This window comes from Meleagris gallopavo, chromosome 11 (assembly GCF_000146605.3).
Source record: "Meleagris gallopavo isolate NT-WF06-2002-E0010 breed Aviagen turkey brand Nicholas breeding stock chromosome 11, Turkey_5.1, whole genome shotgun sequence".
Lineage (NCBI taxonomy): Eukaryota > Metazoa > Chordata > Aves > Galliformes > Phasianidae > Meleagris > Meleagris gallopavo.
Window position 1 is genome coordinate 13663903 of NC_015021.2, and position 23659 is coordinate 13687561.

A 23659-nucleotide genomic window follows, 5' to 3' on the forward strand; every position below is an offset into this window, starting at 1 on the left:
TTTTAAATTACATCCACTAAATATATCCGCTTACTAATAGTAAGAGCTATTAAAGTCTTCTGGATTTGTTTTCAGTTTTATAACACTGATCAGTTGCTTTTCCAAAGAAAAAGGACAGACATCGTAGCAGGGCCTGCTCTGATAGGACAAGGAGAAATGGTTACAAACTAAAAGAGGGGTCATTTAGACTGGATGTTAAGAAGATTTTTTCCACAGTAAAAGTGGTGCAGCAATGGCACAGGTTGCCCGGGGAGGTGGTGGGTGCCCCATTCCTAGAGATACCCAAGGTCAGGCTGGATGAAGCTCTGAGCACCTGATGAAACCGTGGGTGTTCACTGCAGTGGGTTGGATCAGATGGCCTTTAAGGGTCCTGTCCAACTCAACTGATTTTATGATTCTAAGAAATTACCAGTTGGTAACAAAATCATCATGTCTAATAACCAATAGGATCAAAACGTGGCTGTAAGCAAACCAACACTCCTGGCCAGCTTTGTGTCTGCAATGCCCACAGACCTCCTCCACTGAGGGTACAAAATCCAGAGCAGCAGCCCACTGCCGCCAACCTGCATCCCAGTTCCAGCAGCCGAGACGAAATGCTTTTAGATCCACAGGTCACAGGTTCAGCTTCCCTGCTGCTGATGACTCACGCAGGAACACAGCACTAAAACTAGCAACACCAGCTCTTTTCCAGGAGGAGACTGAAGAAGAGCATTGATCTCAATGAAATATTTCGAGGGCAGAAAAATTCCACCACGTAAAGAGTGCATGACTTCTTTTTAGTTTATTTTATATTTTTGTTCCAGTTGTCATTTTGAATTCAAACTCTTTGGAAAGCAGGCATAATAGTCTTAATGATCCCATTGAGCAGTTTAAATTCAAATTGTGGAGCACTCGCAATACCATGCTGGCAGCACTTTCCATAAATTACTCTCAAATTCAATACGTTGCTTGACAAAAACAAGAATAAAGGGCTTTTTACTTTAAAAAGAAGAAAACTTGTATCATGGAAAAAAATCTTTAAATTATAGTTTGTCTTTTCTGGTCCAATTTAAATTGTTACATGGTTGCTAAATTAGTGCTGTAATCTCAGCTTACAAATTGCAGAATTATTTTTAAAAATAGATATGATTTTACTGCAAGGATCAACCTCTCTTTAAATCATATGCACAGAAGTACCTGCTTTGGCACAGCCACACTCGTGTGCACACAGGGTGAGGTTTACAGCACCAGGTGTGCACTAAAGCCAGTAGCAGTATTTACCAAAGATTTTCACGAGCACAAATTGATTTAATACTGAAATTGCCCAATGATCAGCAAATTTAAGCTTTTCCAGCATGCTCTGTGGTTCCACTGGCTCTAGTTGTCCTATTTCCTGAAATATCAGCATTTCATAGAATCATGAATGTTGGAAAAGACCACTAAGAACATCTAAGCCCAACCCCAACTCACCCCCACTGACCACGTCCCTCAATGCCCCATCTCCATGGCTCTTGAACACCTCCAGGAACAGTGACTCCACCACCTCCCTGGGCAGCCTGTATCAGTGCCCAACCGCTCTTTTGGAGAAGTTCCCTCTAATATCTACTCTTCTACTAAACTACACTTTTGATAGGCCAGAAAGCTAAAGTTAATATTTTCAAGGTTTCTGCCTCTTACTACTTCTTTTGTGCGCAAAAATACACGACTAGTGAAAGAAGTGGAGTGCTACAATCTTGTGTTTCAAGCTGGGGAACAGCAGTGGTCAGGGTCCTAGGTCGTGCAAAACTCTGACCCTTTCAAGCACTCCCACCATTTCACTGACAGGAAAAGATAAACCTCATGAAGTGATCTTTGGGGTTGGGTTTAAGGTTATACTCTCAGTAACTCTCACTGTGCCACAGAAACAGTGGATCTTCTTCCCTGGGTTTCCAAATGAAATTGCAGAGCATACCCTCTGTCTTCTCCTGCTTTAGGCAGACAGGTATGAGTCATGGTTTCTTCCTCCTTCAATCGCTGCTCATTTTCAGCCCACAACTTCTCTGAACTCCTTTTCATCTGACCACGGCTATTTCTGCTTCCTCATCTCCTTCACACTGTGACACTTCCCTCAGGTCCAGCAGTGGTTTGCTTTGACTCAGATATGGAAGAAGAAATAAGTCACCAGGAACATCTGCCAGATCTTGCTGCTTTCTAAGTTGCTACGTGCAGGTGCTCAGCACCTCTCAGCCCTCAACCTCATAGAGAGTTTATCTCCCACTGTCAAACACCAAACCACCAGGAAAGGGGATAAAGAACAGAAGGAAATTTCCACGTCCTGGAGAAAGTCAACAGGACATCAGAGAACACCCCATTCACAAAACAGGAGCATCACCCTTGCCAAACTGGTGTGTTTGGTTAACCTTGTGTTCAGTCCTTTATGATAATACTGTATTTGGAAAGTGGACAGCTGGCACTCCTCTAACATTGTGCTCTTCAGTCTTTTATAACAACAGTTCCACTGATATTACTCTTAACCTTTTCTCTACACTGAACCCAGTACTAAAATCTCTTCAGCTTCTTAGAGGAAGCAAACCAAATGTTTTTTTTTTTTGTCAGTAATTTGTCCTGTAAGGGAGGGGAAAAGTATACTGATAACATATTACAGACACTGTATTCATCACATGTACAGCAGTGAGCTGGTTACAATGGAAACCCCATTGTGATATTTCAGATGTTGCTTGACTGTCGTAATGACTAGGAGACATCTGCTTCCTATTAACACTTTGTTTTTTTTACAGTTGCTTTTAGTTGAGCAGGAACAGAAGTGTTTTAATGGAGAAGACTGGTACTCTTTTAGAAATAACATTAATAATGGAAGAATCCTTGGATGTAGAGCAAAACCAGCAAATACATTGGCAGCAGATCTCACAGCATTCGTAAGGAAATGATAGTGACCAGCCTTTGGGAAGGGGAAATTTTTTTGTGAAAGAAATGAACGCTAGTATTCAAATTCCAGGTAGTAAACATCTTCAGACAGGTGACTGACTTCCTTTGATATTAATCCACAGACTTTTGCAGAATTTCTTCTTTAATGGATCACTAATGACATCAGAAACAAAAACAAGAAACAACACTTCCGCAGGCTATTTAAGCCTGGTATTGACTAAATACTAATTAAACACAGCTCTTCACAGTAATCTTAATTATGTCTTCACTCCACCACATCTAAAGAGAGTCATGTAACAAACTAAGAAGATTAGCCAATTCTAATTGTTGAAAAAAAAGTGTATTTTTATTTTTGCATTGTTTTTCAATGTGCGTATGGCCATGAGTCACACAAGGGAATTATTAAAAACAAGAATTCATGAATTTATACACTAAGACCAGGCAAATTAATTGGAGCTGACTTCTCTTAACATTAATGCATCAGCTTGGCCTAGTGGTCTGCACAACAGGTCGAGTTTTGAACATGTGGAGGTAGAGATGCGAGGTAGAAATCTGTATGAATCAGGCAGACCAGTAAATAAGCATCATTAATTAACTCAGATGTATACCAGTAGAGAATCGTGTTTCCAGAGCTGGCCACAGCCACTAGCTCACTGTACTGTCTCAAGGCAATCATGCATTTCCTATGTTCCATGGGGATTCAGGCCCACAGGAACCTGAGTCTGGGATCTTACCCCATTATTTTATACAGAACTCTACATTTCTGAGAGAGAGACTTGAGAAAACTCAAAAAACCAAATTAGAGGCAAAATCCTTAAACGCAAGTTACCTTTTAGGCAGGCGATTAACTCTAATTGGCTTCAGTATGACAGCATCACACATCTGAAAACAACAGCATTCACACCATGCCCCAGCAATTTAAGGGCCCCAAGTCCATTTGCAAGAGCAACCTGCAAACTTAGTCCGGGTCGTCAGCGTACTCAGGCACTCATCATCCCACAGCCAACACAGACATCATTTCATTGAAAAATCAATCAGACAGAACTCCGACACAGATTTCTTTGAGCCTAAGTCGCACGGCAGGGCCCAAACCCTTCTGACCTTCAGCAGAGCAAAGCGCTGAGCTGTCTGAGGGGTAACAAGACAGTCACCCAACACTTGCTTCTTCCAGGAGTAATAGTCTGGTGTTTGCTCGGGTTATTTATTCTTGTTCCATCAGATTGCCAGATTCCTCCTTTTCTTTCCCCACTCACAGTACTAGCTGTCAAGCTACACATATGTAGCAACTTATCAGTAGGGCCACCCTTTCCCCTACATGTGCAGCAGCAGATGGATTCAGAAGTATTTTGGGTTAAGTCCATAACCCTTTTTTTTCTTTTTTCTTTTTTTTTTGTGGATTGCATTGGTAAGCATTTAAAGGCCCCCTTTGATTATATAAGAGAAAGCTATTAAACGTTTACTCATTGCTCTGTACTCAGAGCTCCAAAGCCATATCGTGGAACATACAAACACAGATGCAACCAGGCAATTATCATTCCTTTATCCCCTAAATAGATAGAAGATAAATTTGAAAGAAAATGAGGAACAGAATCCTTCTTCCTTTCCTTTTTTTTTTTTTTATCCTTTTATCTCCCAATGTAGGAAGTTTACTGAATCCTTGCCAACAATTCACTCAGGCTAATGAAGTGTATAAGTAATGGGATTAAATAATCTTAAACCATTACTACAGTGGCTAATGCAGATGTTTTCCCAAACTAACGCAGATGAGTAGTGAAGAATGCCTGCTTGATTTAAAAAAGAAGAAAAGCATCAATCAGCAAGCAGATGAAGTCAATTCCATCCTGAAGTGAATGAGATGTTTAACTTGTTGTATGAAGATGTTCCCCTCACATTATGAGCACACCTTCCTGAAATCTGCAGTGCTTTGCATGTGGGCACTTCCTAAGATATCAGAATTTTTACCATACAATCATTTCAGTGCTAACAAAAAAAATAAAATAAAATAAAAAAAATTTAATAAGGGGTATATTTTTCAATCAAAAAATCATTTAGGTTTTAAAAGTCAATTACCATGACTCACTTATCACTGCTACAAAAGGACAAATTCTGCCCTTTTTATATTCAGTATTTCAGCAATAATCCCACTGAAAAGCCTTGACAGAAATAGAATAAAATAGTTAGATAGCAGTAGCATTTTCAGAAATATCTATTCTTTCTTTAATTATCAGTATACCAGAAATTTCTGCTTTCAAAAATAAGGTCTAATTATGGCAGGACCTCAGTCCATTTCATCCCCCCAAAAACAAACAAACAAAACTCCGCCATCTGTGTAAATAAAAGATGCTATGCAGCATACTGGTGGCACATTGGCTTTCATAAAATCTTGCAGGAAAATACATAGAGGAAGAACTTGCGTGCTATAGTTACCAACTTTAAACTAGATTTCAGTTTAAAATAAGCTTCATTTAACAGTGGGCAAGAAAATCAATAGTATATAAAAAGGACTCCAATTCTGAGGTTTAAAGAAAGATCCATCAATGTGTTAAGAATGTTCTGGAACTTTTCTTATTCTAGATTATAGACGTTTTCTCAACATACTGTATGTTAAGGTCACAGCAAGGTAAGCCTCAGGCACGTTATGTGATGTTTCTTTAATTTACATCTGTACAACAGGTTTTAACTGTCCCTTATGGGAGCCTCTTAAAAGGTGCAGCCTCTTAAAAGGTGCAGTTAATTGTTTGATTTAAGACCTTGTTGGAGGCATAAAGTGAAATTTTAGGATAAGGTAAGCTTCAAAAGATACCCAATCCAACTGCTGTTAATTCAATGGAAAGACTTCCATTAGCTTCATTAAGAAACACAAAAGTCACTATTTCAGAAGTTTAAGGGCTACCCTGAATCTCATCTTCTACGTTTCAGTGGGCACCAACAAACTTCATCAGAGTAACACCATCTCTTAAAAAACAACTGCATTGCCTGCTCCTTTCAGAGCTCAAATCATCACCAAAAGCACCTATTTCTCTTGCTTTGGCCACTTCATTTCACAGCTTAGACAGAACAGAAAATGAAGTTAACAAAGGAAGCTGAAGTGATCTGAATTCCTCTGAAGACCATAGAAAACTAGTGCCCATCAGCTTGCCATGAGATGCCTGGTTTTGGCTATAAGGCAAAAGCACAACAACGAAGAAAACAAATATTTGTGATGTCTGCACGTTAAAAACTAGCGGACAAAAAAAAACCCCCAAGTACTTACAATATAGCAGGGTTCACAGTAGGCTTTCTTCTCTACTGCGTAGAAAGGCTGCCCCCTCAGCTTGTTTTTGCACATCATGCAGGTGAAGCACTCCACGTGGAAGACCTGGTCCATTGCTGTGCAGCCAGTGCCTTCCCCAACAACATTCTCCCCACAGCGAGCACAGCGGCCTGTCACCAGAAGGAAGGAACATGGGTCAGTGCAAGCTCCCATCTTTAGGGGAGAAAGTACTCCTGTATGCTTCCATTGCACAGTACGCAGCAGGAACATGGCAGCTCAGCCAGCACTGGGGCTACTGATGCGACTGCTAGCAATGATCCAGCACACTGAAACACACTCCAGTGCTACCTGTCATGGAATGATCTGCAGAAGCTTGAAACTGGCCCCCAAAACTACACTGAAATCCTTACTGCTGGCGCTCCTAGCTAGCAATCATCATAAGGAGCCTAAGTCCCAGATGCAAAGCATTCACTTACCATCTAACACAGCTATATAATCATTCTCAGCTACTCAGCTAGATGGCATGAACCTGTGCCGAAAGCCTTGCCTCCACATGAAAGGATTTTGTGGTAGGATGCCTCATCAAGCTGCCTGGTGGCAACACAATTTTTACCATTTAAAGAGTCCTTTTTGCTTGTCCAGCTTAAACCAATTGTCTCAATAGAGCCAATTATACTGGCAAAAGGATTTCACTTTTTCTGCTTTTACCAGTATAGCAGTATCAATCCTTATGCTCTTGTTACTGTGCTGGTTTTGAGCTAGTTTGTATTTTAAACAAAAAGCAGTAGCCAAAGTCTTAGTGATTACAAAGAGTGCAATACCATCTTCTATGTGGAAAAACGACTTTTTTGTGTTTGAAGATTAATATTGACTAAGATGCTATCCATTCAAAGACTAAAGCCATTTCTCAAGAAACTGATGTGAAAATACTTGATTCTTATCATAATTCAAGAAAAGCAGATCAGAAGCTACTAACAAGGGTAAAGGCAAGTCCTAAGAACTCTAGTTGTTTCTGAGAAAGGTCCCTAGTGCAACATGCAAACAAAAACAAAGCAGAAAAAACCTGCAGGAGCACACATAGGAGGTTTGCTGCCTTGTTTACCTTGTTGCTGAAAACATTACGTAGCAGGGCCTCCAGCCACGGGACCTGCACCCCTCCTCAGTGGGTGGGGTAGAGTGGATGATGAAAAGGATGGAAGGAAGACCAGAGCTCATATGAGAGCAGGCAGACAGAATTACTCATAAAAACACACACAAGTAATATGTACCTAGTAATGATTAAGTAATCCAGCAATGATACAGTGTTCTTTCACACTACAGCCTGTGCTTATTGACTATTCCAAACAAATACTGCACAACTTCCTAAAAGGTCTTGCATCAGTCCTATTGTTCCAACCATAGGGCCTCTGAGCAGTGGGACATCTTCCAGCACACGTCTCCACACCTTCTTCCTTGCCTGCCCCAGCCTTCAGCAGGCTATACGCAGGGAACAACATATGAGCTGCTTTCCTACATGGCAAGATCCTATAGATACCTTGTCTGAGCAATCTGGAGAGAGTTACCAGGCAAATGAAGACAACTCTGGAACTTCCTTCAAATAGGAATTAATAGATACTGTTTTTAAGCTTTAACTTATTTAGCATTTGTTATTAGTGTTTTGACAGTGTTGTGCTTTAATCATTCCACTGTAATGCTTCTTGTGAGGGCTCCTCTTTTACAAGCGGAGAAGGAATGCAGGCTTCCCAGCGTGGTTGGGATGAGGCTACAGAGCACGGGGGAAGAATGGAAAAAAACATGAGAACTAGGAAAAAGAAAAAAAAAAATAATAAAAAATCCCAACTGGAGAGAACCATTGGAGCAGTACTTCTGTGAGAAAGAGGCAGAAGAAACAGGAGTTGCACGTACAATAGGAGAGCACTGCTCGGTCCTCTGTGTGGACAAGACCGAGTTGCTCCAGGGCCTTCTCCAAACTGCTCTTGTAGCGGGGCTGTAATATGAACAGACGTCTGGGGAGCAGTTAATATCTCCATATATAAAACATGAAATTGAAAGCTATTAGTGTATTACTTTACACAGTGTTTTTCCAGCGGGAATATTCCGCTGAAGAATTTATTTTCCCTGGTGTGCCATTCTGTGATCATCCGGTATTATTTTTATGAGGCATTTGGACACAGAATAATGCAGTGTCTATGCAAACACTTCTCAGCTTTCTTTGTTAACATCTGAGCAGAACATGTGGGAATCTTTTCTTCCCTCCTCCTCACATTCATAATTTAGCCACTCTTACATACTTCAATGTTTATGTCCCCCTTGACCAAGGCACTCGCTGCAGAAGCTGTCTATATGTAGATCATACTTCTGGCTGCACTTCTCACATCAGGAAATCACGGCCTGTTTCCTAGCTTAGGCATGTACTCCTGTAATCCCTGGCAAACCACTCAGCGCTTTTGTACCTCTGTCCTCCCTTTGAGTGAAGGGCATAAAGACATCTTCTCTGCCTCCGAAAGGTGCCCTGAGGCTACATTCCTGCACACCTCTCAGGCATTCCCCAGCTTCACTGCTGGTGGCCAGGTACAAACCAAAGAGCAGCACAACACAGACCTTAGCCAACTTCTCCCCTTGAAGTTGGTATTTCCTTAGGCTTTCCTTCCTCTTTCTGGGTTTTTCCACAGAAGATTCCCATTCAGGCAGCGACAGACTTAACCCATCTACATTTATGAGAAGCCCAGCTTCTGCTGTTATGTACACAGACAGAAATGCTACTGTAAACCCTCACACAGGAAAGCTTAAAGAAAGCTTCCTTTTTCATAAGTTTATATGCAAATTGTAGTGCTGTGGCCTGGAGCAAACAATGTTTTTCATGAGACATGGCCACTCCAGTGAGAATCAAAACACAAGCTCTGTGCCTAGCAACACCACCAACTGACTCACTCGCCCGAAGGATAAGAGCAAGTAAACCAAAATATTCAAATCTGGGAGCTTACAGTTGGGCTTCTGGATCCATGCAAAGGCACACGCGTGAATACACAACTGATAGTTTGCAGCATGCAGCTGTTAAAGACAGCAACTTCTGCAGACTTTGGTGCAACCTGTGAACTCACAAGTCTTCTGTAAAGCCAGGTTGCTTCTCCCGACTCCCATGTCTTACTCACGTTTGGCCGAAAATGGCTATTAGTTTCAAGAGTTGCTGGTGAGGGAGGAATTGACAAACAAGATAGGCACATGCACACAAGCAGTGTGATTGCACAAGCCTCATTTCCTTAGAAAACCAGAAAAACCCCACCAGAAACAATGCATCTATCATTATGTCTGATAAAAACAAAACAAAGGTCTGCTTTTCCTGTGTGCCAGTTACCAACGGCAAAGGTATTTGTGGTTGGATTCACCACAATTAAGTGCCCACACATGTTTCCCATTTTAATATTTTCACACTGGGTGAAATAACCCAGCCTGTTGTGTGCAGAATACCCATGAGTGGATACAGAACAAGTTGCACTGCTTATTGAGAAAGAGGTAGCAAAGGCAAAGCTTGCAAGACTCGAGAACAAACAGATTGCATAAAAAAATTACACAAATAATCTAAAAGAAAAATAGCAGGCAGCGTATTACAGTAGAAACACAAAACAACGTGACCCATTTGCTTCCCACAGAGACAAATAACACTTAAAAGGTACCTTAAAGACAAAGGACAAAATTAGTACTAAACTGCATGAAGACAAGACTATGTCATTTCAGCATTCTTCTTTGGCCCCTCCAGTCCTTTTTAGGTCCTGGTTCAAGATAATTTCGGCAAAACTAGAAGGTGATGCATTGGCAGCATGCCTGGGAAACTGGAGTCCTCCCATGTTGCATGAAAGAGGTTCATAACCTTGGCTGTGATCTTCCTTCATCACAGCCTTGCTGCCACGTGTTGGTTTTACCTTGGGGGGACAGTTAGAGGTGCCCACAGAGGCTTCCCTGCTGAAACCACTGGAAATGCCATCATTACTCAGTGGGTCACAGGGAAAACTTCAGTAGCTGAAAGGGAACATCAGCTCCTATACTTCTTTCAGAAACCTCATTTACTGTCCTCTGTAGCATAAGCAATACTGCATATCCAAATTGAGAGGGGAAACTTACATGACGCCATGTTCTAACTTCTTGTTGTTTTATTTCTATTATTACATATTTTTTTTACTTATACTGCCACTCTGATGCTCTGATTGTGGAAAAGCCTGCTCAGCAAGGAAAATTGTGGTCTCAGCACTCTAAATGCTTTACTATTGACAAGTAATCTGCAGACAGCCCAGCCAAGGAAAAGGTTAAGGAAGAATTTGAAAGAGGATCCGGAGGGAGTTTGAGAGAAGTTTAATGGGATGCTTCTGAGGAAAGGACAAAGACAGCACAAAAAGGAAACATAAGTGCTTGAAGATTGAACATAGATACCTGCAGACGGAAAGGATGAGCTGATATGTCACTGGAGAGTAAGAGAGGAAAAACAGAGGGAATAGGTCACTACAGGCCACGCAAGTAAAGACAAGAAGCTTCTGTTTGATCTGATGCAGAAATGAAACTAGAGGGATGATTAAAGAGGCAGGGACAATCTGGCCTAAGTGACAAGCCAGAGAGTGATCTCTGCAGCTGCATTCCAGTTGAGCATGAACAGAGGGAAATTGCATTTTTAGAAAAGGATACTGCAGAGATTCAAGGTCACTAGAGCCTGGATGCAGGTTTTATCTACAAAGATGAATAGGAGAGGCCCTAATCTGAGCTCTTATTCAGCAAGATTGTTAAGATTTGGCCGGAGTGTGATCTGAAGATGAAAAATTAGGTACAGGGTGTCCCAACTTATCTTGGACATGAGTCACTTCTAAATGTCAGATTAAGAATGTGAGCCATTCAGACAAACAAACACCACTAAGGATGGATGATGGAGTAGGTACATGCCATACTAATGCTCATGGCATAATATTCTGATAGCAATCACAGTGGAGCCCAGTACAGAGGCAATGTAACACCATGCAGCTAGCTTGGAATGGTTCTGTTTGTACATCCAAGGACTGCATTAACCTTTTTTAGGCTACAGCATTATATGTATGTCATTACCCATTTAGACACTAAGCTGTTGGGGGGATAACCATCCCTTGCTATGTGATTTACACTGCCTAACACAGATAATTCATGCAGTAACAAGAGAGTGAAGAGAGCAGAGAGAAAATGTGCAAGCCTTCTCTCTACAAAGGTTTAAATTCATGAATTCAAAGCATGCATTCAATATAGACAGGAGATTGGAGATAATTTTCTGATAAAAGCATCGATGTAGGAAGGTTTTGCATTTACTGAGATGTGGGGGAAAATGTTGATATCTCAGAAACTTCTGCATGATGGAAAAAAACTGCTTCCCACCTAACTTTACTGTGGGAATATAGCACAAGGTCATATCCTCACTGCCTATCAATTACACAATTTCCCTTGATCAGCTAAGTGTATTCTCTGGTTCTCACTTCAGTCTTGATACAATATGCAAGAAAGAACTGAAGAAATATTGCATACTGCTTTTACAAAAGTGTACTAAGAACATTTTTAAAATATGTAAATACATTGGACAAAATATCTCACTAAAAGTTCCCCTGGCAACCTCAAGACACCCAGTATTTCCGCTGTGTTATTTTTCTAATCATCTCTGTTTAGAGTTTGCCAGTGAATGCATTTTAGAGATTCATGACACATTCTGCTTTTGGACAGCTTTGAATCAGCTGGCAGTAAATGTGGAAAAATCATTACTCCTAATGAAGAAATATTGATGACAAAACAGCATTTCGAGGACAACGTTGACCATAAGTCAACAATGTAACACGATTTTCCCCTCTCTCCCTCCTCTTTCCTAGTCACTTTTATCCAAGGGTTTTCAAGAATTTCCCAAGCACATGGGATTCCTCAGGGCACCTAGGCCAGACAGCACAATTATTCCATTTTAAAGGGATACAGGAACAGAGGTTAATCCATCAGGCTAACAGTGTAACAGCAGACCTTAGCTGCCAGTATACCTTAACTGGATTAAGTCTCAATGGCAGAGATCCTGCAACTCATAAGCACTCAACACGTTCCTTGATTTGTCCAAAGGGAACAAAATAGGAATCTCTGATCCACAAGAGTGTGTTTATTCCATTCCTGTGGAGCATGGGAAATATGTGTCTAATTGTGATTGTATTTGGCAAAGATGTCTAACCGTGATTGTATTTGGCAAAGATGCCTTGGTTGTATCTGTCCTACAGGTACTCCGATATTTTGGCACCTAGGACCTTGCAATATTAGGATGAAGGCAAGCTTCAATATTTTCTGTGCATCTTCTAGGAAATGATGATAGTCTTCACAGCATATCTTTGCCTTCCTCACCTGTTCTTTTTTTTGCTTTTGAACTCAGACTTCTCACTGATCGGGAAGCCCTTGGCAATGGTTTGTTGTGCCAGGATCCAAGTTTGAAGTTTCTCCATTTGACAGTAGCAGGCTGTATGCATCAGTTGTCTTACACAGCCTTTGGACATGAGACAGATTAATCTTAATTCCCTCTTCTTCAGCAGACGTCAGAAACACAATCTTTCACAGTAAACAGAGCTTTATGCTACAACGTCTGCCTGTAACACTTCATAAATTAAATCCAAGGCCGTGATTTAATTACCGTGTCCCGATTATTCTGCTTTAACTGTGTTGCACTTGTGCTCCAGATGTACAGGTTCCTGCAGTGACCTCCTTGTCCTCCTTGAATCCCTTTGCTTCAACGACAATACAACTTTGTATTCTCACTTTGCTTGGCTGGAAAGGTGACACGTTCTCTGTATGCCCCAGAGGTCTCATTCCACTCCACACAGCAAAAGCACTGCAACTGTGTCAGCTCACACTACTAACACTTCACTGTGCCATTCTGAATGCTTCATGCTGCTCCACCACAAGGCTGTTATCAGAGCCAGTCACTAGCCCTAATGATGAATCCCTTCCAGCATCCCAGGAAGATGGTGGACTTTTAGGACACCCAATATGCAGATTGGAAAGTGAGGCACACAGAAGTTATGTTACTTGTTGAGGGTCACAAAAAGAGTTTGTGATAGAGCCAGGAACTGAAACCACATCTTCTCAATTCCAGTCTAGTTTCTTTAACCACAAGATGATCTTTAAAAGGCCTGGCAGTGAGACAGGCTTACAGCACAAGAACTACTGCAATTCAGAGGGAGCTCCCAGCACCTGCCCTGCTGGACAATCCTGCCTGGGATGTGGTCAGTGGGCAGGGCGTGCAATCACTGTCAGCAGAGTGACTGAGAAATAGTGACCAAGCACAAGGAAGCTCATGTCTCTCCCACTTCCTCCATTCAGCACCCACACGGTGATGGTCTCTATCCCTTATCCATCTGCATCACTCTCTCCTCATCTCCCTGAGACATGAGAGACAATTTCACCTGTTTCTGATACAAAACAGATTACAGCAAATGCTTGCCAATATGGTAGAAGTTCCTTCCTAAATTTTCACAACTGCAGTGCATCACTGCCACAAAATAAAAGTTCAGATAGGAGTACTCCTGATTTTCCCACAAATCAACAAAGCCTCAAATTGAACAGGATCTTGAGAGGTCATGGAAACTGTCTTATTGCCTCAAAGGCAGGATCAACCTTCTCTACATCATTCTTGACAAGTACTTGTTTAATGCGTTCCTAAGAACTTCCAGCAGTGGAGATTAAGCAAAGAACTTCAGTGAGCATATAACCTTATTACTAGCAAGTCTGTTTTTCCACTGAACCAAAATGTCCCTCACAGTAACATAAGGCAACGCTTTCTTACTCTACTCACAATGGACATGTAGGACATGTGTTGGCTTGGTTTGGTCCAACCAGTTTTATAGGAAACTTTTGATGTATGGATCTGCACGAACCATTAAAAGACACTGCCTCTTCCCCAACCCCAAGAGGAACCTTTTCCATGCTCTTCAGTGAAGGTAAACATGGACCTGACAGTGTGCCCAGCTCACTAGTGAGGGACCAGGGACCCAACTCGAGTGATCTGCAGTGAGTGTCCCAGCCCAGTGGGGGTCAGTGATGCTCTACCATATTTAAGGTCCCAGATACCTTTTTTTTTTTAAGCATGTTCTGCTTTAAAAAATAAATAAATAAGAAATTGTTATTTCTTACATTGTGACAACTTTTTGGCACATGGTTTAGCATGTGCAGAGGGGTTGAAATAGAGCTTCGGTAACATCTGGAGACAAAAGAAGGGGGAGGAAAAAAGAGCGCAAGACAGGAAACATCCCTCCCTTTGCTGATCGATCAAGGAAATGCAAGGCAGCAAGTAAAATGTAGTGTATTTCCTTTATAAATGTTTCTTTTAATGCTGATGAAAGTTACCAGATGACAGAGACTACAGTTATGTATCCACTCAACAGCCTCATGAGCAAGTTCTTTGCAGAGGTTTGCCAGGCACTGGATGTTGTCTCTGGAAGCCACAGCAGCACCAGCTGGCTCCAGGGCATCCAGAACTGCAAGAGGGTGACATGTCCCATACTGCCTCCTGTGCACTCCTTGCTACCTGCTTCTCTTCTGGGTTTAGCAGTAGGCATAGGAATCACAAAGAAAAGGAGTCTTAAGTTGCAAACTGGATGGAAAGAAGAAGCACTCCACAAATACTTTTTAAAATGAAAAAGATATTTCTGTTCAGGGGTGAGTTTCAAAGCACTGATTTGCACCAAAAAACCCTGCCAATAAACACTGAACTAAATAAGGAGTGCAATCAGTTCATTTGGTAAAAAGAATTAAAAAAAAAAATCCGACTTTCAGAGAAATCCCCCACCTCTCTGTGCCCACCACTCTTCTCCTTCAGGGGAAACTGATCACATATAGGAAGTTAAAAAAGCAAGAGATGTAAAAAAAAATTGCTTCTCATTTCCCTCCTTACTTTATTTCCAAAATAAAAATGGGGTAAAATCTTTTAAAGCTGTGAAAAATTGGGGTTTTCCAGACTTTCAAAAGCTGAGAAAGCTCTTCTTTATTTTACTTCTACAGGAAAACTAGAGATTTTAAAACAAAGATGATTCTTCTCTCTGGAACACATAGCTAACATTGAAATATATATATATATATATATTTTTTAATGATACTTTACCCTACACGGGAGCCAGAGAACAGTCTCAATAGCCCTTCACTAAAGTCCAGGTGACCTGTAAGTGTGTCAGCCAGTTCCTAGCAAGGCTGACATGAAACCTGTCTCTATACAGCTTACCCCAAAGCTGATAGTGCAGGGTTTCGTTCCTCCTGGGAAGTACCTTAGCAAGGGAAACTGTCATTGGTAGAGCTGTGGATTAGGCAGATTTTGGCAGTTTTGGTGATCCTAATAGCAGCCACTGAGCCAGGTTCCTTATTATTCACACTTGCAAACCCACAGGACCAAATATATGGCAGCATGCAAGCTTTGCAACCACACCTGTCTGCAGCTCCCGTGGCAAAAAGATGGCGGGAGAGGTGACAGAAATCCCTCTTCCTCCACCCTCATCTTGTGATTATGGACAAAGGGTTTCCTGGGCAACCCTCTGGCCCACTCTGTAATTCTGCACCAGATTTCTGGGTCCTCTTTTGGAAAAAAACACCTTGCAATCATAGGGAGTGGCAGTGGCAGGAACCCCAGGCTGTCTGGTCCCCTCACAGGTGTCTCTCTGAGCATGCCACCCCAGCCTGCTCGCCCACTGACGTGCTGGTAGAGCAGCAGAGGGTAGTTTCAGGGGTGCTGCACTCAACCCCATATGTAAGCAGTGACTGCAGAACTGAGCAGATCTGGAGGACAGATGAACTGGTCCCCTTCTCAGATGCTTCATGTTCGTTTTCACGCTTTGTGCTCCTTCTCCAGCCCACTCTTCCAGGTGTGGAGGACCAATGACCAGCGGCCTGTGGGATCACACCACTGCTCAGCACAAGCCTATCTTGAATGTTGCTTGAATCCTCCTTAGCACTTGCCTTTGTAAGAGCTGAACTGAGGGTGCAGGTGACACCCACGCTGATACGGGTAGCAGCCTTTTTGTCTAGGTCAAAAAATTAGAAGCAGTCTGCAGCAGCCCAAGGACGGGTTGAGGCCCTGTGGTGTTAGGTGCAGGACAAAGACAGAGCAAACAATGTCCCACTTCCCAAGGACTTTCACCTCCAACTGTTTCCACGTTGCGCAAGGGCACTTCAAACCTCTTCTGTCCCCCGGCTCAGCCAACCCATTTCATAAGCTCCAGACGGGCGCCATCAGTACATTCACTAGACTCTAGCACAGCCAAAAATCACATCCGCTGCTGGGCCCGAATGACTCAACTCACTCTTCCATAGCCTGGCTCTGCTCCAGTTGGTGTTCGGCAGCTTGTCTGCCTTGCTGCATTGCCGTGAGGGTGGTGGCATGAAGTGATTTTTACCAAAGACTCTGTTCAGCAGAGAAGGTGAAAATGCCTGAGTAATGGCAAAGTTTTGAGTCAGAGATGTTTCTCGTGCCAATGACTCTGGCCTACCAACCTGGCACACCTCATGCATGCCTGCCTGGGGAAAAACATCTGACAAAAAAACAAGAAACAGGGAGGGAACTTGTCTTCCCTTTGCCAAAAGTAAAAAAGAAGAAAGAAAAAAAAAAAAGAGGAAAGGCTGGATCTCATAAATAGTGAGTCTTGACCAAATGGTAGCTCTCATATTCCCAACAGCTTTGAGGCTTGGGGTTTTCAAAGGTGTCTGACTACACTGGAAGAAGATGTCCCACTAAATTTCAGCTGGCACCTCATTTATTTAAAGTCATTTGATTATCCTTCTTTCACAATCCGGCACCAGCCCAAAGCTTCCTTGTTGTTTTGAAACACGCGCTGTCTGCATGTCGACAGCAGTCTCACTGTAAATCACATCCATCAGGCACTGGAAACCGCCTCACCTGTACGTCAACCAGCTGCCCCCTGTGCTCAATTCCATCGGTCCAAATTTCTCAGCAGCTGGAACCAACAAACTTTGTTTTTTCTCATTAAACCAAGCTACTGCACAGAGGTTTCCTTCTTCACCCTAAAATCTGGGACCTTTCCAACCAGGTGCAAAGTCCAATATTTGTTTTCTATCTTGGACAAGTAACAGGAGCTTTATAAGCTGGGATGCAGAGGTACTCCCATTCTGGTGGGAATGCGCAGTGCTTGTTTCTACTCAGGATGCTCAGACACGTCATATCCCCAAAATATAACATTGGTATTGAGAGCAAAAGTCCTTTGAAAATACAGTGTGATGTCAGCGACACCATATTATTTCTACTCACGTAATAACGCAATGCTTGCAATTCTGCTCATCCTCTGGTCACAGGACCTGTTTTTGCTGGCTGAGGTAAATGGGAAGTAACACTAATAACTCTTCCAACTCTTTCTGAAATGTCTTCCCTATAGCCCATGATGTATATCTGGAGTCCATGATAGAGCAGTTTGATTATTCACACCTGATTGTTGCATTCTTCGAGCCTGATAAAAAAGCAGGCAGAACTTTTCTTTCCTGGCCTTCAGTCGCACCAAATTATTGCAAAATATCGGATACATATTTACAAAAACTATTATTTTATTTAAAGAAAGTATGTGCAAACCCCATCTGCATAATTTCATGTGTCACTCTCACACATCCTACAGATTTTGATTCATAATTAGAATGGCTTCAAAAATAATAAGAATAAAAAAAAAAAAAGATCAAAACAAACCCTGGGCTCTTTAGTGTCCCTAAGACTGCTTTGTTTGAGATAATGGTTTGGAGTCTAGCGCTCACTGACTACTAGTAGGATATATGGGGAAAGTGGGTTAGGATCCGAGTTTATTGTGATCCTGGGAAGGCTAAATAAAATCAATGCTCAGTGAGCTATACAGGTTGTCCTGACATTCAGCTTCCACAAGGACAACATCTGATGTTGATCAGTATCTATGAAGATGAGTTCAAAACATTACTCTTATCACATTTCTAAGATGGAAGGTTCTTCTAGATTGGCTATTGCATTAAAGGTGCCAATACTTGTCTCCTGAATTATTCACACAGTTCTTGACCTGGGCATTCTGCGCTGATGGAAACTGAAACCCCAAAAGCTTTTGCTCTTTGTGACAGGGCCGAACCAGTGCGAAAGGATTGATCTGATATCCAGAGGTCATGGTGAGTCCTGCCAGTCCAATGTCCTTGAGCGGGCATTAGAAAAGACTAACATCAGCAGGGATTACAAGCATTTGCCAAAAACTCTGCATTTACAACACTTCTGAACATCCCGAACCAGTCACATCAACTACTATATGGAGAAAGCTTGCAAATCATTGTGCTCTGAAATTTCAGGGTGCTCCTAACGGATTTCTTATCAAATGAGTTCACTCCGAAGATGGTAACTAACTTTAATTCTCATTAAGCACATAGTATGACAGCAGGGAAAACTTACAGACTTGTTTACTTGTGATAACAGAATCATTTGAAAACCACTAGACTTCCAAATTTAGATCTGAGGTATGTATAGAGACACTCATTTCTGTTTAGCCCAAGACGGATTTTAACTGATGTCAACTTAGACAACTTCAGGCAGTTTTGAATGTATCTAACCAATCCCAGAAAACCAATGCTGGTTTAAGTGAGTTGGTTTCCATCTGCAGCAAAAATGATACAATTTTGTTATGTTGACAAAGTCAGATGTGATGGGTATACTGGGGAAGCGATTATTCATACCTCGACACAGAAAACCGTGTGGGAGACTTTCACCCCAGTTAAAGGTTAGTTTGCAGAAGCCAGCATCCAAAACAGAGAATTGCAACAACATCAGGTGAGACCCAATGCAAATGCAAAATGTTTAAGGTTCCAAATATTTTGGAAATATCTCTCATTGTTTTGCACAGCTCTGAGGTGTGCCCTTTGCAGCCCCTATACACGACAATGTAAATTAACATATATAATGCAGCTCCTGGGAAGTCTCCAGCCCATACTCTAGATCAGATAGCAGTAGAAGTGTTTGAGTTAAGCTTAAGATATATATCTGAACATTAGAACATTTGGAAAAAGTCTGAATTTAACTATCCCAGTGCTCATCATTCTCTTGCTGCTTCAGAAGAACACCAAACCAATACCAGTATAACTAGGAAGAGATAGGCTGGCATTTTGGAGGCCACGGAATAAAGACCTACCAAATATCTTTTCCTGCAATACAGTAAAAGCTTTTTCCAGGGAACAGCTGTGTCTGAGGTTCTAAGGGTCACTGTGGAACATTCCTAGCTATGAGGGTGACAAAACCAGCAAAACACTTGCCCAAGGGAAAAAAAAATGACTCTCTCACTTTATAGCGTTATTTCCACTGCATATTGTTTTGCTCTCTCCTGTCCCCAGAGCCACTGCACATACTAATCTCCTGAGAGCTCAGGCTATATTTAATCAATCAGAACTCTATCTAAGCTGATGCCAGTTGAACATCTTCTAGTCAACACACATCTATTGAGATATGACCCACCATGTGTCATGATTAGACTATGCTCCAAAATATGGTCCTGTAAAACCTTACTCATTCTTCTGAACAGCTGCTATTTCCTGGGCCAGAAGAGCTTTCATAATCAGACATTTGCTGGATGCTCACCATTCCTGATAGCTGTTAGGACTTTGGCCATTTACATGAGGTACAGGTCAGTCCTACTAAATGAAATGAAGTTGTTCTGCAAAGGGCAATAGGTGAGACTGTCTGAACACCCCGCAATTCTGCAAAACATAAGGAAGTCGAGGCTGGCACACCTAGGACAGTTTAGTTACAGATCCTCACCCAAATGCCTGCTACAGTCAGAACAGGCTTTCTATGAAGTATTGTTTTGTTTGAAAGACCTAGCCACACTTAGAGCAAAATCACATGAGCAGGACTGGCTTAGGACATAAATCTCTGACCACAGGAGATCAATGTCCCTCTGCTCTAAGCTTCATGGAAGCCTCTTTTCTAACCCTCTTGAAACCAGTATATGTGTTTCTCCCTTGCATGAGCAAAGAGCAGTTTTATTCTCCTTCAGTATAGAGACTGAAAGTTTATGTGACCAGCTTTCCCTAGGAGCTGGCTATATGACTGGCACAGCCCTTCTAGCTTTCTTCAGCTACCCTTCCAAAGGAGGGATGCCACAGAGATAGCAGTGCATCAGCTGTGCAAATCTGCAGTGCACATGCTCCACTTTCTTCATTTTCTGAATTATGCCTGTGAAAAAATGGGAAATAATTCTGACCATAAGCAACCTCCCTCTTTTGCTCACATCCTCTCCTGTCCTGCAAGGAAATTAAGAATACATAGTCTAAGAGGTTTTGGCTGTTTCAGCATCAGTAGTGGCCATTTAGGAATTACACAAGCAATGTGCACTGAAGTCTTTATTTTGGCATTCTACCTTCAGAAGAAACCACTGTTTTGACATATACATCTACATGATAGAATGTTTAAAAGTGAGCTCCACTCACTTCCATATCCACTGTTATTGCAGCCATAGCCTCCCTACTCCTGGCCCTCTCTCCACACCTCCCTCTCTTCTTCATACACACAGGTCAGACTTGCCAGTGCTGGAAGTATTCACAGTTCATGAGATTGTACAGGCACCAAAAGCTGGATCTGTTGATGTGAGATGTTGGGATGGTGAACGGGAAAGGAGGGAATGCCATCAGAATTCACGGTCCATGCAGCAACCTGCCCTACACATACACGCTTATGTATATATGTATTTTAGGATTCCCACATAATTTCAGTCATGGGACAGAAATGAAAACCAGCTGCCTGGCTTGTGGGGATGACCATGAGGATACACGACCAGAATTAGCTCCACACTGGCAATGACAATCACTAGGACCTTCCAGTCCAAGAGAGCTGACTGCACGTGACAGTGCTCTGCAGAGCATTAATGACCTATACTGGCATCCTTTCCAAATGTCTCCCTCTACGAAAGCTTAGCCAGACACAGTTCCTTAGGTCACGCGATGACATACAATTCCCGAGTTAAAAAGAGGTGGAAATTCAGTATTGTCTTGCCCTAATCATTCATCGAAACAAGAGAAAACTCAAGGTAAATACCGTCTAGCTTCCTGCAGATTTTTTGGATGCTCATAGATGAATTCACCTGGCTTCCGGAGCAAGCAGAAAATGAGGAAATAGTGGCACTTTAAAACCTGTTCTTTTTTTTTTCAGAGTATAATTTTAAATGACAAAAAAGACTCAAACTCCCCACAAAAACTTTCCCCACTCTCTCCCCACCCCCATAAAAAAAGGCTGTGCATCATCTGTTCAGTCTGCTCCAACAGTGCAGACAGAAATCAGAACGTACGCTCAGAAGATAGTGAGTTATTAACCTCTCAAGATACTGTCTGGAACCAGAATTTGTTGAGTAAATTGCATATTAAAGCTGACTGCTGCTAACTGAATACAGCCTGATTCACAGCTCTGAACAAATAGCTACACATAGCTGGGATGGTAACTTGTAAGGACTTAGAGAGAAAATCATTTACATCCCAAGTCCAGCTGCCTGTCTTCAGCTGTGGAGAGCGTCTTACATTTTGGAAGATGGATCTCTAAAATCTCTAAATCTGCACACCTCTAAAATCTCCACAAATGTGTACTATTGCCAGTGTGTTTTACTGAATCACTGTGCTCAATGGGGAGATTAATTTCCTCAACTTTTAAAACCCATACACTAAACCATGCTGACTCCTCCTGATCCTCCTGCAGAGATGATACTTTTTAAGGGGTTAAGCTCCCATTTTTAGCTTAGCTTATACTACCAGATACAGTTGTTTCTATATCTCTGATAACAAGAAAACAAGAAAAATCAATGCAAGTGAGCAAGTTAATAAAACAAAGCTGGTGACAAGGTATCAGACATGGTCACCTGACTCCCATTTATACTGACAGTGATCTACTGGCATTGAAGTTTTCCATTTCCCTCAATAGCTGTGGCACAACTGGGCCATGGGACAGGCATGGTGCTTAGCTGCGCTGACAAAAACTGTGCTGGCACAGTCCAAGCAGGTGACATCTGACGGCAAGTTTCACAAGTCAAAATGGGTTTACTCTTGGCTGCTGGTAGCATCCCAAATGTCTGGCAGGGCTGGCTGCTCGTGATTTGCTGTCAGTTTGGGATGACAGTCTCCTGACTTTTGAGCAGACTGTGACCTTGGGCTGTAGCCAGAGACACAAAAACCAATGTTCATGTCCAAGATGACACGCTGAACATTGAGGTGCATTTGCAGACATGAAAACAGTGAAGCCCTCTAAAAGCAGCAGGACAGTTTGACTACTTTTGATTCTTTTTGTTCTTTCAACACTCTCCTACCTCTTTGCACACTGAGAAACACTCTGTATTGATTATGCTGACATTGACAGCAGAGCTGGAATTTTTTTCTTTTCTTTTTTTTTTTTCTTTTCACATCTGAGATGAGAAAGTGGGTTATGATTCATCTCACACAATCTGAGTCAAAGCGATTCCTTAAAAAATAAAGAAAAAGAAAAAAACCAAACAGTTTTGATGCATTTCCATCAGAAGAGAACAGGCTGGAGAAGAACATTCAGCACATGAGAGAGCTCTGTTTAATTCTTTTTCACCACATTTCACTCTCAGATAAAATCTGGCCTTCCCCCCACAACTAAACTTCAAGTGACACTCAAAATGCCCCCAAAAACTTACTGGCAGGAGACAAACCACTGTATCAAAAATGACAGCATGAGACAAATGCCACCAGAGGGAGAAATAATAAATGGCACACCATGCTCCCACCCACCCCCATGGAATGCTGGTTGCTAGACTGGAAAGTAACAGATTACTATGACGAGTTATCAATTTTCATAATAGCCATAAATAATCTAAATGCTGAAGTCCAACAGCATTAGAGGGTACATTATATTAACAACAGTTAAGATTACCAAGTGTGGTCCTGGAGTGCTTTCCTTCCCCTTCTTATTTTCACAGCTATGTTATTAGCCTTGGAAAATAGGGCTTGTGATCTAAATGCTGGGAAGAGCCTTCAGAGCAGTTGTGATTTCTCATCAGACGAGCCTCACAATCCCATTTGGTTGATTTTCACATAAAATAAGAGTGAGGCCGTGGCTGTGGGTAAGGCACGGGACTTGAAGGAATTCTAGGCTCAATTCCCACTTTGCTACTGATTCTCTGCATGATGCTGGGTGAGTCATCTAAACTCTGCTAGTCAGCCCCTCATTTGTAAATTAAGGACAATAATAATTTCCTGGTCTTGCTGTATTTTCAGTTTGGAAGCTCAGAGGGATGCACACTGTTTCCTACTTGATGTTTAATTTGCACATAGTGCACTGTGACTGAAGTCTCACTAGCAGGCCTTAGATGTTACTTCAGTACAAATAAGCCATAAGTTAACATGGAAGCAACAGCAAATTTACCACAACAAGCTTCAAACAATAGGTGAGCTGTTTTCAGTTGTAAAAAAAGCAGAAAAAAAGTTCATTTATGTTAGGTCATGTGCATAACTATTTTCATGTTGCTGGGACAAAGATTTGACCAG

General features: G+C 41.9%; 1 protein-coding gene across 2 annotated transcripts in view; it reads right to left on the reverse strand.

Annotated features, from left to right (window-relative positions):
- The window catches only part of LOC100549525 (lipoma-preferred partner homolog), a 75445-nt gene that overhangs the window by 43909 nt on the left and 7877 nt on the right, over positions 1–23659 (reverse strand). The window contains exons 1-2 of one of the 2 annotated variants that reach the window (XM_031555151.1): positions 6506–6602; positions 6158–6327 (exon numbers count right to left, since the gene is read on the reverse strand). In XM_031555151.1, the coding sequence (XP_031411011.1) occupies positions 6158–6327; positions 6506–6512 (177 nt within the window). In that variant the 5' untranslated portion in view covers positions 6513–6602. Of the gene's footprint in view, positions 1–6157; positions 6328–6505; positions 6603–23659 lie in introns of those variants that run through there. The other variant, XM_031555150.1, reaches the window with a different exon arrangement.